Source organism: Onychostoma macrolepis, chromosome 07, assembly GCF_012432095.1.
Source record: "Onychostoma macrolepis isolate SWU-2019 chromosome 07, ASM1243209v1, whole genome shotgun sequence".
Taxonomy (NCBI): Eukaryota; Metazoa; Chordata; class Actinopteri; order Cypriniformes; family Cyprinidae; genus Onychostoma; species Onychostoma macrolepis.
In genome coordinates, this window is record NC_081161.1 from 40,884,026 (window position 1) to 40,902,753 (window position 18,728).

The 18,728-nt window shown below is 35.4% G+C and overlaps 1 protein-coding gene across 2 annotated transcripts in view; it reads left to right on the top strand.

Moving 5' to 3' along the window:
- Nucleotides 1-18,728, top strand: part of efl1 (elongation factor like GTPase 1) — a 115,780-nt gene that overhangs the window by 32,247 nt on the left and 64,805 nt on the right. For both annotated transcript variants that reach the window (XM_058780364.1, XM_058780365.1), the window contains exons 14-15: nucleotides 405-571; nucleotides 5,050-5,185. In XM_058780364.1, the coding sequence (XP_058636347.1) occupies nucleotides 405-571; nucleotides 5,050-5,185 (303 nt within the window). The remainder of the gene's footprint in view (nucleotides 1-404; nucleotides 572-5,049; nucleotides 5,186-18,728) is intronic.

Consider the following 18,728-nt stretch of genomic DNA (forward strand, 5'->3'; position numbering starts at 1 on the left):
TTGCCATTAATTGTAATAATCCAGTGAAATCTTTGTTTGCTCCACACAGAGATCTGATCTGATCATCATCCAGTCTGTCTGGAATCACATGAAGAAACAGAACAATCTGAGACAGACTAAATCTAGATTGCCGGTTGGTTTCTTCAAGCATCTTGAAGACGTTGCCACAGTTCTTCTGGATTTAGTCTCAGTTTGTTCTGTTTCTTCATGTGATTCCAGACAGACTGGATGATGATCAGATCTCTGTGTGGAGCAAACAAAAATCTCACTGGATTATATATATTTCCTACTGACACACTACAGCAAAAGATAGAAATAACTGGCTTAAAACCATTTTTTAGCTGCTGAAAATACTAGTGTTCTAATCATTTTGGCCACCACTGTACATCAACTTTGTCCTGCAGATGCTCTATGTGCGCGGACAGAGGCTCTTTCGGTCAGAACTGCAGTCGATGAGGACAACAAAGAGCACTTTGTGGCCTTCGCACGAGTCTACAGCGGTGTCGTCAGAAAAGGCCAAAAGGTGTTTGTGCTCGGACCCAAATATGACCCGTCGCTGGCTCTCAGAGCGGTGAGCAGCTGCATGTCTGTCTTCATAACCACTGATGGTTTCCTTATCCAAGAATTAATGCAATTCATAACATAATCATCACACAATTAATAATCCTTAACCCTGCTGAACTTGAACTCGGGTAAATGAACTGCCTCGTTCGGGTTCATTTCCAATTAATTTCCACATGTTTGAAGCTGTCTGGAACTAATTATTACATTATTACCAAGAAACTATTAAAAGACTCTACAATTGAGACATTCATTGAAGAGTCAGAGTCGAATTTGCATAAAACTCCACCGTCATTGGTCATTAAGAACGTTTCTCAATTAAGAGACGAAGCATCCACTAAAACAAAGTTGATAAGGTGATTCAGGGCTGAATGGTAATGATTGTGACAAATATTGGGATTGAAAAAAAAAAAACATCTTTTCTCATGTTGCTGCACATTTAATATTAAATATTAAAAAGGCTAATTTATTTAATTTAATTTATATAAAGAAATAGTTGCTCTTTTGAGTCTCCAATAATAATGGTAAAAATTGTATATGTATATAGTCACACACACACACACTATATCTCTTAATAATAAGAATGTTCTTATTCCAATTTTTACAATTACTATATTAGTAGTAGTAGTAAATTGGAATAAAACATTTTTATGATTTTTTTTTAATATATGTATATAAAATATAAACAAATACAAGTGCATCTCAATAAATTAGAATGTCGTGGAAAAGTTAATTTATTTCAGTAATTAAAATCAAATTGTGAAACTCGTGTATTAAATAAATTCAATGCACACAGACTGAAGTAGTTTAAGTCTTTGGTTCTTTTAATTGTGATTATTTCACAAAACCCCACCAATTCACTATATCAACAAATTAGAATACTTCATAAGACCAATAAAAAAAAACATTTTTAGTGAATTGTTGGCCTTCTGGAAAGTATGTTCATTTACTGTATATGTACTCAATACTTGGTAGGGGCTCCTTTTGCTTTAATTACTGCCTCAATTCGGCGTGGCATGGAGCTGATCAGTTTGTGGCACTGCTGAGGTGGTATGGAAGCCCAGGTTTCTTTGACAGTGGCCTTCAGCTCATCTGCATTTTTTGGTCTCTTGTTTCTCATCTTCCTCTTGACAATACCCCATAGATTCTCAATGGGGTTCAGGTCTGGTGAGTTTGCTGGCCAGTCAAGCACACCAACACCATGGTCATTTAACCAACTTTTGGTGCTTTTGGCAGTGTGGGCAGGTGTCAAATCCTGCTGGAAAATGAAATCAGCATCTTTAAAAAGCTGGTCAGCAGAAGGAAGCATGAAGTGCTCCAAAATTTCTTGGTAAACGGGTGCAGTTACTTTGGTTTTCAAAAAACACAATGGACCAACACCAGCAGATGACATTGCACTCCAAATCATCACAGACTGTGGAAACTTATCACTGGACTTCAAGCAACTTGGGCTATGAGCTTCTCCAGCCTTCCTCCAGACTCTAGGACCTTGGTTTCCAAATGAAATACAAAACTTGCTCTCATCTGAAAAGAGGACTTTGGACCACTGGGCAACAGTCCAGTTCTTCTTTTCCAGAGCCCAGGTAAGACGCCTCTGACGTTGTCTGTGGTTCAGGAGTGGCAGGAGTGGCTTAACAAGAGGAATACGTCAACTGTAGCCAAATTCTTTGACACGTCTGTGTGTGGTGGCTCTTGATGCCTTGACCCCAGCCTCAGTCCATTCCTTGTGAAGTTCACCCAAATTCTTGAATCAATTTTGCTTGACAATCCTCATATTTGTGTTGTGCATCTTTTTCTTCCACACTTTTTCCTTCCACTCAACTTTCTGTCAACATGCTTGGATACAGCACTCTGTGAACAGCCAGCTTCTTTGGCAATGAATGTTTGTGGCTTACCCTCCTTGTGAAGGGTGTCAATGATTGTCTTCTGGACAACTGTCAGATCAGCAGTCTTCCCCATGATTGTGTAGCCTAGTGAACCAAACTTAGAGACCACTTTGAAGGCTCAGGAAACCTCTGCAGGCGTTTTGAGTTGATTAGCTGATTGGCATGCCACCATATTCTAATTTGTTGAGATAGTGAATTGGTGGGTTTTTGTTAAATGTGAGCCAAAATCATCACAATTAAAAGAACCAAAGACTTAAACTACTTCAGTCTGTGTGCACTGAATTTATTTAATACACGAGTTTCACAATTTGAGTTGAATTACTGAAATAAATGAACTTTTCCACGACATTCTAATTTATTGAGATGCACCTGTATGTCTATATTATGATATGCAGAATGTATTATAATACAATGTGTCATGGCCAACAATTTTTTTTTTTTTGCACCCTTGGTAAATATGATCAAAGAAGGCTGTGAAAATTAATCTGCATTGTTAATCCTTTTGATCTTTCATTGGATAATAAGAATTTAAAATGGGGGGAAATATCATTATGAAATAAATGTTTTTCTCTAATACACATTGGCCACAATTAACGGCACCCTTTTATTCAATACTTTTTGAAACCTCCATTTGCCAGTTTAACAGCTCTAAATTTTCTCCTATAATGCCTGATGAGGTTAGAGAACACCTGACAAGAGATCAGAGACCATTCCTTCATCCAGAATCACTCCAGACCCTTTAGATTCCCAGCTCCATGTTGGTGCTTCTTCTCTTCAGTTCACCACTCATTTTCTACAGGGTTCAGGTCAGAGGACTGGAATGGCCAGCAGAAGCTTGGTTTTGTGCTCAGTGACCCATTTTTGTGTTGTTTTTGAGGTTTGTGTTTGGATTATTGTACGTTTGGAAGATCCAAACATGGCCCATTATAAGATTTCTAACAGAGTCAGTCACTTATTGATTTTTTATCTGTTGGTATTTGATAGAATCCATGATGCCATGTGTCTAAACAAGATGTCCAGAACCTCCAGCAGAAATATAGGCCTACAACATCAAAAATACAGCAGTATATTTCATTGTACACATGGGGCACTTTTTATCCCTGTGTTCACCAAACCCATCTTGAGTGTTTGCTGCTAAAAAGCTCATTTTTTAGTTTCATCTGACCATAGAAGCCAGTCCCATTTGAAGTTCCAGTCGTGTCTGATAACTGAATATGCTGGAGTTTGTTTTTGGATGAGCGAAGAGAATTTTTCTTGAAACCCTCCCAAACAACATGTGGTGATGTAGGTGCTATTTGACAATTTTTTTTTTTAAGGTTTTCTGACCCCGAGACTCAACTATTTTCTGCAATTCTCCAGCTGTGGTCCTTGGAGAGTCTTTAGCCTCTCAAACTCTCCTTCTCACTGTGCATTAGGACGATATAGACACACGTCCTCTTCCAGGCAGTTTTATGTTGATTTGGAAATTTTTAATTATTGCCCTGATAGTGGAAATGGGAATTTTCACTGCTCTAGCTCTTTTCTTAAAGCCACTTCACTAATTTGTGAAGCTCAATTATCTTTTGCTGCACATCAGAAATATATTCTTTGGTTTTTCTCATTGTGATGGATGATTAAGGGAATTTGGGCTTTGTTTTCCCTCCTATTTATATTTCTGTGAAACAGGAAGCCATGGATGGATAATTTCATGTTCATAATCACCCTGGAGTGGTCAAAATTGTGAATATGAATGGGAATATACTTCAGATTTATTTTACTCAATGCAGTAATTTAACAATGCAGATTAATTTTCACAGCCGCCTTTGATCATGTTTACCAAGGGTGCCGATATTTTTGGCCATGACTGTATGTATTATAATACATTCTGCATATCATAATATAGACATATTTGTTTATATTTTTATATACATACAAAATGTAAATAAGATATAAAATTCTTCTTATTAAGAGATATAGTGTGTGTGTGACTATATACATATAAAATTTTTACCATTATTATTGAAGATAAGAGCAACTAGTTGCTAAAGAGCAACTATTTCTTTATATAAATTAAATTAAATAATTTTTAATTTAAATTAATATTTAATATTATGTATGTAGCCTTTTAATATTTAATATTAAATGTGCAGCAACATGAGAAAAGATGTTATAAAATAGTAATAATGAACTTATTTACAATTTACAATATTTACAATTACTGCATATGATTCTTCTTTAAATGGTGTATTGTAATTGGTAAATTATTTAATTGATTTTTATATATAAACAAATATATACTGTGTGTATATAATATACAGAATATATTATAATATGTCTCTGATAATAATAATAATTATAATAATGTCTTATTTACAATTGCATCGTTATTATTATTATTGCTATTATTATTATTCAAATTAGTATTTTTATATTTAGAAATAATTTACTTTTTTAAAAGAATTTATAAAAATATTACTATTTACTACTTAATATTAAATAATTATTTTTAAAAAATGTAAAAAAAAATATTTAAAAATGTGATGTGTGTAATCATATATGTTGTCAGGTAATGTGAGGCCTAATGCTGATGTTGATTTTTTTTCTTGATCATTTTCTTCTTCAGCTACCTGAGGGTTGTTCAGTGGCGGATGTTTTACCCAGCATCCCTCACATGGCCTGCTGTACCGTGGACAACCTCTACTTGCTGATGGGCCGCGAGCTGGATGAGCTTGATGAAGTTCCCTCAGGAAATGTTCTCGGTGGGTCATCTGTTTTCTTCAGTTTTCCTCTTCACAGGTTTCAGATGATTTGTTTTTGCCATTCTGCTTTTGGTTTATAATACAGTATAGTAGACTGCCTTTTACCTGTGATTGCACTTCTCAAAGAAAAAACTCTGCTAATATTCTTGCTTTATGTTTGGCTAATGCATGATTAGGCTGAAGCTGAATGCCATGACATTCTGTTGAAGTAGTACATTTATGTTAGTGGTCAAAATAAACGTCTTTTCCACATCACAGCTTATTCTGTCCAAGAATTGGCCACTTAGATAGGGAAATACATTTGTAAATGGAGCAACTACAGTTTGTTTGTTTTTTGGTGCTTTTTAGAGATGGGTACATCTGGAATTGACCATGCTACAATAATAAACTAGCACTGAAAATCTCAAATATTGGCAGAGAAAGGACCAAAATACAGGAAATGTGTTAGATGGTCAGAATTTTCTTGGCCCAAAATCACCGATTTTTTTTGTTTGACGTTACTGAGTCAAATGTCCTTGTTTTTCCTGGAACATAATTTCTGACAGATTTTAGACTTATGTTTAGCTTGGTTTATGTGTATGGATTGGATTAGAACTTTTTTTTTCATTCGGACCAAAGACCTTCATCGTAGCGGCGTGGTGCTTTGTAAATGCTATGGAGGTTGTGTAAAGCTAGACAATAAGATTGAAGCCTGGGATTTTCAGTCCATCGATGTTCATTTAGTGAGTTTACATAGCATGTTATTTTGACAGGGTCAGTCTGTATAGATTATTCTGGGGCTAAATGTCTTGTTCAAGGGTGCAATGATTGTGTGTAATTGTTTTTTTTTTCCTGCATGATTGTACTGGCAACCTTCTTGTCAATAGCCCTGAGCTATCAAGATACATTTCCGACTTTTAGTTATTAAAAAACAAAGCAGACAAGAACCTGCATGTCTCAGTAGTCTTGTAACTGTCAAGGCTTGTCATGGATGTCACTTTCTGTGGACCAAAGCAATCGCATTTAGGCTGTGTTTCAAATCTTTTAACTGAGTTGATGGACAATACCAGAAGAGAAAAGTTCATTATAAAAAGTGGTTATAATTAATTCAGTTTTGGGGGGAAAAAAAATCCTTAAAAAATATATATTGCAATATAGTCTAATTTTAAGCATACTCCGGTCTTCAGTGTCAGATGATCCTTCAGAAATTCTTCTAATATGCTGATTTGCTGCTCAAGAAACATTTCTGATTATTATCAATGTTAAAAACAGTTATGCTGCTTCATATTTTTGTGTAAACCATGATGTATATCTATATATTTAGGATTCTTTGATGAATAGAAAGTTCAAAAGAACTGCATTTATTTGAAATATAATATTTTGTAGCCAAAATAAAAGGCTTAACTGTCGCTTTTAATCAAAAACTTTAATAAAAAATGCTGTTTCAAAAACTTTTGAACAGTACTGTATGTAGATCATTTAAAGTCAATCCCTTGTGAGGTTGTGTTTCACTCAGGATGCTGCTTGATACTGTAAGTCAGCTGCTCATGTAGACGGCAGACAGCAAGGCAGCTCACTAGGTTTTGCCAGAGAACTTAAATGTGGCCCCATAAACAACCAGTGATATGTTTTACAAAGAGAAGCGAATTCTTCTGGAAGTAGTTTTGACTGGGTTTGTTGCCCTGGCAACATGGGTTGACTTAGGACATTTTAGCAGATATTTTTCATCATCTCTGTTTTGTCTGTGTTTACAGTTACAAATGTTTCAACACCAAATATGCATCAAAGTAGGACTAAAAATACCCCGGAGGCTTTTGCTCAAAATATTCAAGTTCAAAATGATGACTTGGTTCAACAATTCCTGAATTCCCCTCCTCATTCTCATAAGTTGCCATCATCCTCAACAAACACAAATGATTACGCACGGCTTCGGCTTTCTTCAGAAATCTGTTGAACTTTTCACAGGGGCAGCTGGTGTCACGTAGTTTTTACTAATGATTACTTGTTTTGTTGGAGTCATGGGTTTGAGGTTAGCATGCATTCTCACTATAAATATATACATTTATGTTATGTTATAAAATAAAATTATTTTATTAGTTTTAGAATTGATATAGTTAATGTTTGTTTATAATTAGTAATTGTATTTGAATAAATAAATATGAAATTATATGATATGAAAAATCAAATCAAATATTAAGCAAAGATCATACCAAAAGAAAAAAAATATATATATATACATTTTTGAATTTCAAAGTCTGTCATGTTTGCCCTAACTGCAAGTGATTGATATATATATATATATATATATATATACACATATATATATATATATATATATATATATATATATATATATATATATATATATATATATATATATATATATATATATATATATATATATATATATATATATATATATATATATAATGAAATTAAAAATTATAACATTTTGTGTGTGTTGGGTCTCGAAAGGGTTAAAGTCTGTTATTCTCATATCAACAATCTCTCATGCTTTATTTCTGGGTTGCGTCAGTAAACATTCCTAAACAACGGAGTCAGGCTTCAGCGTGAGATGGATTGACTTTATTATCTGCTGTGGTCTTCACCTCAGTGGTAAAGAGGCGCTCTGGCTCCTCATCTAACAGTGGAAGGGCTGTGTGATTCTCATCCAGGACTCCCATAGATCTGAGTCAGCGTCCAGATAGAGGCAGGAGCAATTAAATCTAATTTATGATTCCCAGCGTTCCTAGCGTCATAGACGTGTGTGTGGGTAATGCGCTGATGAGACTCCATTTCCATTTCTCATTTCTCATTCCTCATTCCTCATTCCAAACCTCAGTCACCTCTTTAATGCACATTCAACTCTAATTTTTTTTTGTTTATGTGCTCTAGTGTGAAATTGGACTATGGTGAAACTATCAGATATCAATTTTTTTTTTTTTGCCCAATGTTGGCCTGTGATGAACACCATGCCATATCACAAGAGGAGGAAAAAAACTGTTTTTAACATATTAAAATCTTTTTAATCATTTATTTATTATACACACCCTTAAATTTTTGGCCCTTCGTATTAAAAAGTTTGGGCACCTCTGCTTTAGATCATTGTAATGATGTGCTGACATTAATTTTTTTAGATCTGAATTCATATTAAGAATAGGCGGTATGACCCAAATTTAATGTCGTGAGTCATTATGAGTAATTCTATATTATTATAATAATGGTATATAGGTATATATGCAATAGGTATACATTGTTTTTGCTAGAAATATTTGTATAATAAATAACTATTAAATGATTATTAGCACGTGATTGGCACGTATATTTTGTATATACATTCTTTTTGTAAAGAAATTTGAGCTGTAAAGTTATTAAACTTGTCATTATAACATTGGACGTTATTTTCTAGGTCGATGATCTTCATACATATACTATATATATATGTATGTATGTATGAATAAATAAATATATAATTGTATAATGCATAGACAAACAGAGACTTTTTGTTGGCGTGTTTTGTTCTAGTTTTGGTTATCTTTTTTTTTTTTCTTGTAGATGAGCAGCCTATGTTTTATTTCTGGCAATTCAGGGTTCGTTTTACAAGAATTAGCTTTACAAGCATATTTGCTAGAACGAATTGTGCTTGTAAAGTGGTGACAGTTGTGTTGAGCTTTATTGGCAGTCACAAATTATTCATGTTTGGAGTATCAGGTTTTATTGACATGAAAGCATATAATTAATGTATTAAATGCCTAGCTTTCATTTTCAGCTTTGATTCATAACCTCTTATTCAATACCATTTTGAATGTTGCACGACAAAGGCTTTAAATTGCTTGGGTCTCTCTGCAGTTTGCACAGCGGTACATTGACCGACTGCACAGTCCTTGTTTATTTTATGAGATTTTAATAAATTATGAAGGAGGGGCGCATTAATGTATCGACATGTTCGTCTAATGCTAGCTCAAGAGTGGAGCGCAGGCACTTGTCAATAAGACACTACGCCGTTGAGTGGACATTACTGAGTGCTATTTCATAATTCACTTTGAGCATCAGGCCCACAAACAGCCCTAACCAGATTTGAATTGTCTTAGCGAGCGCTCGCGCGTCACACGAATCAATGGTAATGCACGCTTTCATAATGGAGATGGAGGTCAGATATCGTCAGCTCTCTGTGACATGTGTTAGCCATCGTTTCATTGTTTTATTGTGTAAACTCGGTGACTGCAGCTTTGAGGGGACGTTAATTGTAGATTAGCCTGTATTCCTGCTTGATTGGGCTTGTTTTTGCAGTGAGGTGTGGAGGAGTTCAAATGCGAGAAAGCCTTTAGATGTGGATGAAAGATTTGTCTTTAAACCACATGACAGGTTAAAAGCGGCGTTTGACCTGGCGCTCGGCTGACTGGACCCCCCTAAAGACAAAACTCAAACCAGACGCACTGTCAGAAACAGGCCCGCTCGACTCGCCACATCACACGGCTTAACGCTGTCATACCGCCCTCAAACCAAGCCAAGGAGAAGAGCGGAGCGGATGAAAAAAAGAGTACAGGAATAAGGAGAAAAGAGGAGTGAAGACAGGGACAAACAATCTCTTTCTCTGTTGTACGGCTTACTGAAGCTTCCTTCCATCTGCTGAAACTCCACAGAAACAGGCAATGAGGAATTTAAGTGAGATGGATTCCACTGTCCCTCTTTCTTCACCAGGGTTATAGAGAATTGGCTTCCTTAAATTTGTGAGTTTGAATTTGAACTGAATTCCCACAGGATTGTAATGACTGGAAGAGGAATTTACTGAACTTCATCTTGTAGAAATTGCACAGTCATACAGCAGAGGATTTTCATCAGTCATACATAACAATGTGAGGAAAAAAAATAAATAAAATGTAACTGTTTAGGTGCTCAGTTTTAAGGGACAGTTCATACAAAAACAAAAAAATCTGTCATGATTTACTCACCCTCAAGTTGTTCCAAATTTATGTGATTTTTTTTTTTTCTCAGCTGTTGAACACAAAATAATATATTTTGAAAAATGTGGGTAACCAAACAGTTGAAAGTAGCCATTGACAAAAAAACAAAAAAAAAAACAGTGGGGGTCAGTGGCAATCGTCAACTGTACCGTCAACATTCTTCAAAATATCTAAAAACAAATTCTAATAATTATTATTTTTTATTAATATTTTATATTATTTACTTATTTATTTGGAAGAACTTGAGGGTTTCCATCGTAATCCTGCTTCATGCTGTTTGGCTCTATTTTGAAGACTTTGGGGTAATTTTGTTCCAAAAATTAAAGTGAATTCATTAAATATAATAAAATATATGTTAATTATAGGTATTCATATAGTATTTCTGTGATTATTACCGAAACCATTTATTTTTTGTATATCTATTACTTAGATATGTAGAAGGATGGATGGATTGAAGAAAATTATGCAAGAGGGATGAAGGAAGAAAGGAAATAATAAAAAGGGGAAGGAAAAGGATGGATGGAAGGAAAGAAAGGACAGATGGATGATGGAAGGATAGACTAACGGAGAGAAGGAAAAGAAAGGAAGGAAGGACAGACAGATGATAGAAGGATGGATGAAAAGAAAGAAAAGAATGAAGAACTGAATGGTCGAATGAATGACTGAATATATGAAGGAAGGAAGGAAGGAAGGAAAAAGGCAGGAAATAAGGATGGATGGATTATGTATGAAAGAAAGAAAGAGAAATGGATGGATGAAGAAAAATGAAGGATGGATTAAAGAAGGAAGGAAGTATGGACAGATGGATGATGGAAGGATGGATGAAAGGAAAGAAGGAAAAGAAAGAAGTGGAGGGAATGGAATCTTCCACCAGGAAGGAAGAAAGGAAAAATGATAGATGGACAGATGGATGGCTGGATGGATGATGGAAGAATGGACAAAATGAATGAATGGAGGATAAGAAAGAAAGAGAGAAATCTGAGGTTTTTTTCTGAGACGGATCTAATCTCTCTTTACTTCCCTTACTAGAACTTTAGTGCAGTATTAGTTGTACATGCTTTTACATTCAAATGACATTCATTTCATTTCAGCAGATTTGTCTTTTCTTAAATGGTATCATATATGTTATTAGAATTTTAACTTCTAGTGGGTGTGTGTTTCCCGTGTCTTAAGTTTGTGTTTGCACATCACACTGCAGACAGACAGAGTCAGAGTCTCTTTTGTAGGAACATCCTGCCTCCTCTCTCATCAGGAATATCAGCACAATGATTCGCATTTATATAAAATGACGTCATTCATTCCTGTGGCCTTTCCCCCTGCTTTAATTCATAACGGCACACACATGCAGCAGAGCTTGTCTAGCGAACCATCGTTTCCCACTTCAAAGCCGCCGCCTGCCTTTGTTCCTTCTCAAACAGGAAATCCAATTATTAAATCCTCATAAAATATGTGAAAGTGTCCCCCACCACCACCACCACACAAACCTGCCTTAAACGACTTCACTGTTATTAATGATCAAGTGTAGTAACCTAAAGAGCAGAATTGAATTTCTGTAATGGAGATGCAGTCATTAATTATGGAGCGTTCTCATTCTCGCTGACTCCCACATTTATTTTTGCTTTCTTGAGAAGCTCTTTGTGATATTTGATATTTGAATGGGATTTTACAGATGCCTGTGGTTGTTTTATCATTTATCATATCATGCCATTCCTTTGTGTGAAGAGTTTAATTTGGCACAACATGTTTGGCTGACAATTTTTTTTTTTTCTTGGGAAAATATCTTTTCTCTTATTACTTATCTTTGTTTCTGTGGTTTAGTGTTTCCTGGATTCCAGTTGATTAAATAACTTTTATTTAATTTCATTTTTTTTATTTGGGCAGCTGATATGTAGTGTCACATACTGAACTCCATTTAAAACTATTTTAAGCCTAATTTTATGAATTATTTTAAAATTAATTGTAATCATTATTTTATTTTTTATTTTATATTTTATTTCCATGTAGATTGAACAAGTAAAGGAAAAAGTAATTAACACTCAGTGAGCTCATATACAGTCATGGCCAAAATTATCTGTCAGAAAATGCAACCCTTCTCTCAGAAAATTTTTGCAGTTGCAAATGTTTTGGTACTCACATGTTTATTTTTTATTTTTTGTTTGCATTGGAACAACACAAAAAAAACAGAGAAGAAAGGTCAAATCTGATACAATTCCACACAGAACCCAAAAAATGCACTGGACAAAATTATTGGCACCCTTAATATTTGGTAGCACCCCTTTGTAAAAATAAGTGAAATCAATCGCTTCCTGTAACCATGAATGAGTTTCTTACACCTCTCTACTGGAATTTTGGACCACTCTTCTTTTGCAAACTGCTCCAGGTCATTCAGATTTGAAGGATGCCTTCTCCCAACTGCTGTTTTCAGATCTCTCCACAGGTGTTCTAAGGGATTCAGATCTGGACTCATTGCTGGCCATTTCAGAACTCTCCAGCGCTTTGTTTGTAACCATTTCTGAGGGCTTTTTGAAGTGTGTTTCGGGTCATTGTCCTGCTGGAAGACCCATGACCTCTGGTGGAGATGCAGCTTTTTGACACTGGCCACTATGTTGCACCCAAAATTCTTTGGTAAACATCAGATTTCATGATACATTACATCCAGTGCCAGAAGCAGCAAAGCAACCCCAAAACATCTTTGAACCTCCACCATGTTTGACTGTAGGGACTGTGTTCTTTTCTTTGAAGGCCTCATTTCTTTTTCTGTAAACAGTGCCATGATGTCCTTTATAAAAAAGCTGTACTTTTGTCTCATCTGTTCACAGTACCTTCTCCCAGAAGGATTGTGGTTTTGTCACATAAGTTTTGGCAAACTCCAGTCTTGCTTTTTTATGCCTTTGTGTCAGCAGTGGTGTCCTCCTGGGTCTCCTACCATAGCGTCCCTTTTCATTCAGATGGCGACGGATAGTGCGAGCTGACACTGTTGTACCCTGTGTCTGCAGATCAGCTTGAATTTGTTTGGAAGTTAATCAGGGTTCTTTATTCACCATTCGAGCAATCCTTCGTTGTGATTTTTCATTAATTTTGCTCTTCCGTCCAGGTCCAGGGAGGTTAGCTACAGTGCCACGGGCTGTAAACCTCTTGATGATATTGCGCACAGTGGACACAGGAACATTAAGATCTCTGGAGATGCACTGTCTTGTAGCCTTGAGATTGTCCATGTTTTTCCACAGTTTTTTTTCTCTCAAATCCACAGACAACTCTTTACACTTCTTTCTTTTCTCCATGCTCAGTGTGACACACAACACAAAGGTTGAGTCAACTTTTCTCCATTTTAACTGGTTGCAAGTGTGATTTTACTATATTGTCCACACCTGTTACTTGCCACAGGTGTGTCTAAATACAAATTACAGGAGCATCACATGCTTGAAAAGCAATTATTTCTTACAATTTTGGCAGTGCCAATAATTTTGTCCAGTCCATTTTTTGAGTTCTGTGTGAAATTTTATCAAGTTTGACTTTTTTTGTCTGTTTTTTTGTGTTGTTACAGTGCAAACAAAAACAATAAGCACGTGAATACCAAAACATTTGCAATTGGAACACTTTTCTGAGAGAAGTGTTACATTTTCTGACAGAATTGCAAGGTTGCCGATATTTTTGGCCATGACTGTATAACTGTTTAAAATATTGTACAAATATTTTTAAAGTGGATATTTCTGTCTCTAAAATCTGTTTGGATGAGCCATGTTTAAAACTATGAATGTGCTATAGATACACTAATAAGATATTTTTCTTGGCCTAAGTTGCTTTTAAAATTTCTGAGAAAATATGAGTGGTGCTTCTGTATGATGTTCTGGTCTCTAGATATCGCTCGGGTCCTTCCTTCGGTGCAATTCTGGTTTTGGCTGTTTTACCATCCACTAAGTGAAAATTATATGTTTGGCCACTTAAAATGTAGTAGCACACACATGAATTGAGGAATCATTTGTTTCACAACAAAGTTTGGTTTAAGTACCATGGTTTGAGTTTTGGGGTTTGTAAAAAACCCAAACCCTGTATATGAGCAATAATAATAGTAATGATTGCCATAGTCTTTTGTCATATTGATTTTGCTGCTTTTTTTTATAATAGCAATAAGCCACCTAAAAAGTAGAAGCTTGCAGATGATTTGAGAGATATCATTTGTTTAGTACTTTGGTTTAAGTGCTGCGGTTTAAGATTTGAGGTTTGCAAAATGCAAATTGCAATTTGCAAAAAATAATAAATAAATATGAATGAGAGCCAAACAACTGATAAAAACATCACAATAATCCACAAGTAATCCACACCACTTCAGTACATCAGTTGTCTTGTGAAGTAAAAAAAAATTGTAAGAGAAAAATTGTAAGCAAGAGTTTTAAGTTAAAATACCCTAATGATGGATTTGTTTGTTACAAACATGCAGCCTTTCACTTCACAAGACATTAACTGATGGACTGGACTGGTGTGGATTACTTGTGGATTATTGTGATGTTTTGATCAGCTGTTTGGACTCAATCTGACGGCACCCATTCACTGCAGAGGATCCGTTGGTGAGCAAGTGATGTAATGCTACATTTCTCCAAATCTGTTCTGTTTAAAAACTCGTCTACTTATGGGAAACAGCAAAGTATTGAGAATAAAAGTGAACATATAATGGTCATAGTAAGAGCAAAGCGCTGAGGGAGTTTAATACTGTATTATCCCAAGATCTGGCCACCACAACCCAAAAAAACACACACCCATGGTCCACTGCACTTTGAAATTCACCCACTGCAGAGATGACTCTTTCAGATGAAGAAGCGATACACATGCGAGATCAGAAGAATAAGCAGATGTTTATTACAGGCCTGCGCTATGGGAATGATTGTCTGTTTGATGTGTGTGCAGCGAGAGCTGCGGCTCGGCTGCCTGGGTTTTAGGCCGCAATGTGAACCAACCACCTCGCTTTCTGGTTTAAAGTCACGTCAGCTTGCTACACAGCAGATGAGATGAATAATGCTGATTCATGGTGGCGAGCTTTGTGAAAACGTTTGTTTTACGCTACAGTGCGTGTGTGCGCATGTTTACTGGTGTCTGGACGGCAGAGCTCTGAGTAAGTGGGATTGCGGCTTGATTTCCCCCTCGACAGGCTCCCTCGGTTATATACAAACTGCAATCAGGGCGACCACAGATGTGGCGTGTCATCGAGTGTTTCAGTGACTGGGCAGATGTAGGACGTTTGCTTTGTTGATTGTGAAGTATGCTGGTGGGGAGCAGTACGGATGGGGCCAACAACAAAAAATAACTAGTTATCTAGACTAAGAGATGCAAGTTTAGAGACTCATTTGGTTAGTCTCAAAGTAAAGTGTCTTTGCACTGTTTTGGGTAATTATTATACTTTTAAAATAAAAAAATAAGATTCAATTAAAAAAAAAAAAAGCTATAATAGACTGTTTTTGACAAATTAGATCACAGAACTACTTTGCACAAATATTATGGCTTTAACAACAACAATAATAATATTTATATTTAATTGTATAATTATATATTATTTAATAATATACTTAGTTTTAATATTTATAAGTAAAATCAATATAAAAATATATGTTCATTAAAAATGATATTAATTATAATGAATATAGTAATATAAAATATTTAACAATATGTAATTGAAAAGTGACACAAATAAAACTACATTTGAACTTAAATAATTATAATACATATACTTTTTACATTTATCAAGCATGTAATATAAAGTTGTAATATCAAATAAATGCTTATTTATTGGCAATGTCAGTCAGTTTCTCCTCTAAAGCACCACCATTTTTTGTTTGTTTGTGATTATGTTTTTGTTATGTGTACTTGTCTGTCATACAGTCTTTTGAAAGGCTGTGCATTGTTCTCTCTCTCTTTTTTTTTAAGTTGTCTAACAGTCTGTTTACAACAGTCTCATTTTAAAGATGCTGTGTGGACATAAACATAGTAAAAGACTCATTTTACTTACATCTGTTTACTTGAAACACAAATGTACGTTCCTTTTCAAGAAATACAATTATACAAGACAAGCCTAATCGATTAGTTGTTTAGATGATTAGTTGTTTAGATAACCAGTTCTTTTTCGAAGATGTAGCTTTGCACATCCCGACTGAGCAGTGTAAGTGGATATTTTGTGTGTGTGTGTGTGTGTGTGAGAGAGAGAGAGATTCACTGACTCATCACTCTGGTGTCCAATCAAGCATGACACACTTTCCCTCTCATTCCCTCGTAAACCCTCATGGACTCGCGCAGCCGTGAGACGCGTTCACCTAAACATTCCCTCCGTGCTCTCCTCCAATTTATTGACCATTTTTCACTTCTTTGTTTTTCATGTCCTCACCCACACACTCTTATTTTTCCCCTCCTTCCCTCCAGCGTGACCTAGATTTTTTAGCTTGGCGAGGTCTCGCCAGGTTGTGTTGTTACCATCAAGAGATCTGTATTTGAAAATGAGTTTTTGGTGTGGAAAAAAGTTGGATATTTTTCTAGCTTTGCAGCTGCCTGTGAATTTGACAGATGGAATGTGTGTATTCGGGCCACCGTCACCGTTGTTTTTCTGTTCTCAGCTCAAAATGCCTCTTTTCTGGCAGTTTGTCCTCCTCAAAGCCATGGAGAAAACATTGTGATCTTCACCCAACAATGATGATTCACGGTGTTGCATATCCAGGTGAACGCTGTCCACAATGCTGCTGTAAAACCAAACTACGCTCTTAAAAGTAAAGGTTCTTTGGCATTGATGGTTCAGTGAAGAACCTTAACATCAATGGAACCTTTTCAACCAAAAAGGTTATTTATAGTGGAAAAAGGGTTCTTTGGATTTTTAAAACATTCATTACACTAAGATAAAGGGGTTCAGTTTAAGAACTGTTTGCTGAAAGGTTCTTCGAGGAACCTAAAATGGTTCTTCTGTGGCATCACTGCAAAAACCTCCTCATTTACAAGAGTGTAAGAGCATAATGTGCACTGGGTCGCAGGTCTGTTCTGATGGGAAAATTTAGAAAAAAACACAATATAAATATATATTTGTTCCTGTATTATCTTCCAAAATAAAATCTGTGTCCTAAAACAGAATGTTTTGAGAACCACTGTCCTTGAGCTTGTCGACTGGAGGTGTTTCTTTGTTCTCCTCGGTTCTTCCTGTAGCTTCTCTGCTCTCTGCTCGTTCCAGTAGATGGCGTTAAAGAGACAAACTGCCTGAGTAGATGGTCTGACCCTCCCACCCCCATATCCTGTCAGATAAAGGGCTCACGGTGACCAGACGTCTGAAAACAGCTCCTGAAGTTCAGCTTCCTCTGTGTCTAGGGACCGTTCTGCAGACACAATGACCCCGGCAATCTCTCGTCTGATATGAAAGTTTAATTAATGGGATGACAATGACCTTAATGGTTGAATCTCACGAAACCTGTCAGGAACATATCTAGGGTCGTATTTCAGTTCAGAATTAAAATAAAAACTTTTCTTTTTCTTTTTTTAATAGTGACATTATTTTAATGACAATCAAACACAAATTATCATTAATGTAATGAGTTTGTATTTATTGATTTTTTGTAAAATTTATAATTATAAATGAAAATATATACAATTTTATTTTTGTATAATAAAAATCTATTGTTATAAATATATACAATTTTATTAATAAATATTAATAAATATATTATTAATAAATATATAATAAATATATTATTATATAATAAATATATTATTCTAAACGACAATAATAATAATAATTATTATTGTTATATTTTTATTTGCATTTTATTTAAAACTAATCTGTATCAGCATCAGTTTTAAGAAGGTGGCAATATCAGTCGATTTGAGAAGTATGTTAATGACTTGTTTTTATTTAATTAATATTCATTACAATTTAATTTATCTTAATTTCTTAATACTTATTATTATTATTATTATTATTAACAATTTAAATAATAAACAGTTTTTTTCTGCTTTATGTGATGAGATTTGGAGGAGAAGTACACTTATTGTTCATTATTGGCTGAATAATGTTACAGTGAACAAGCTCCTAAAAAAAGCAAAAACAAAAGCAATTTGAGTGAAATATGACCTAGACATCTTCTTGATATTCACTTTATAATAGGTCTACAAGAGTAATTCAACCAAAACGTTTTGAGAAACCCTGATGCGTCTTATATAAAGGGAAACTGTTGCATCAGTTCCACACAGCTCACCTGAGATACATGAGAATGTCTGGAGTCTTGTCGGTGTTGCAGTCCAGTATGTTTGGCAGTGTTTTTATGAGGACGTCGTGAAGATAGAGAGCGAGCGACACAGAGAGAAGGTTCTGGAAGCTGCACACGCCTCACAGATGTGAATGCCATTAACTGGGCTGAATTGCTGAGTGCAGTGATTTCAGTCTTCACTTCACCACATGTCTTACAATGCTGGGCCTTGACCAGTTCACACACACACACACGCACACATAGAGGCATAAAATGTTCCACTGGCTGCACAAACACCCATATCTGATTGATGAGAACACACATTTGGCCCCAAAACCTGTTTGAAGAGCTATTTACAATGCAATGTCTCGGCCAAACCTGAAGATGTATATG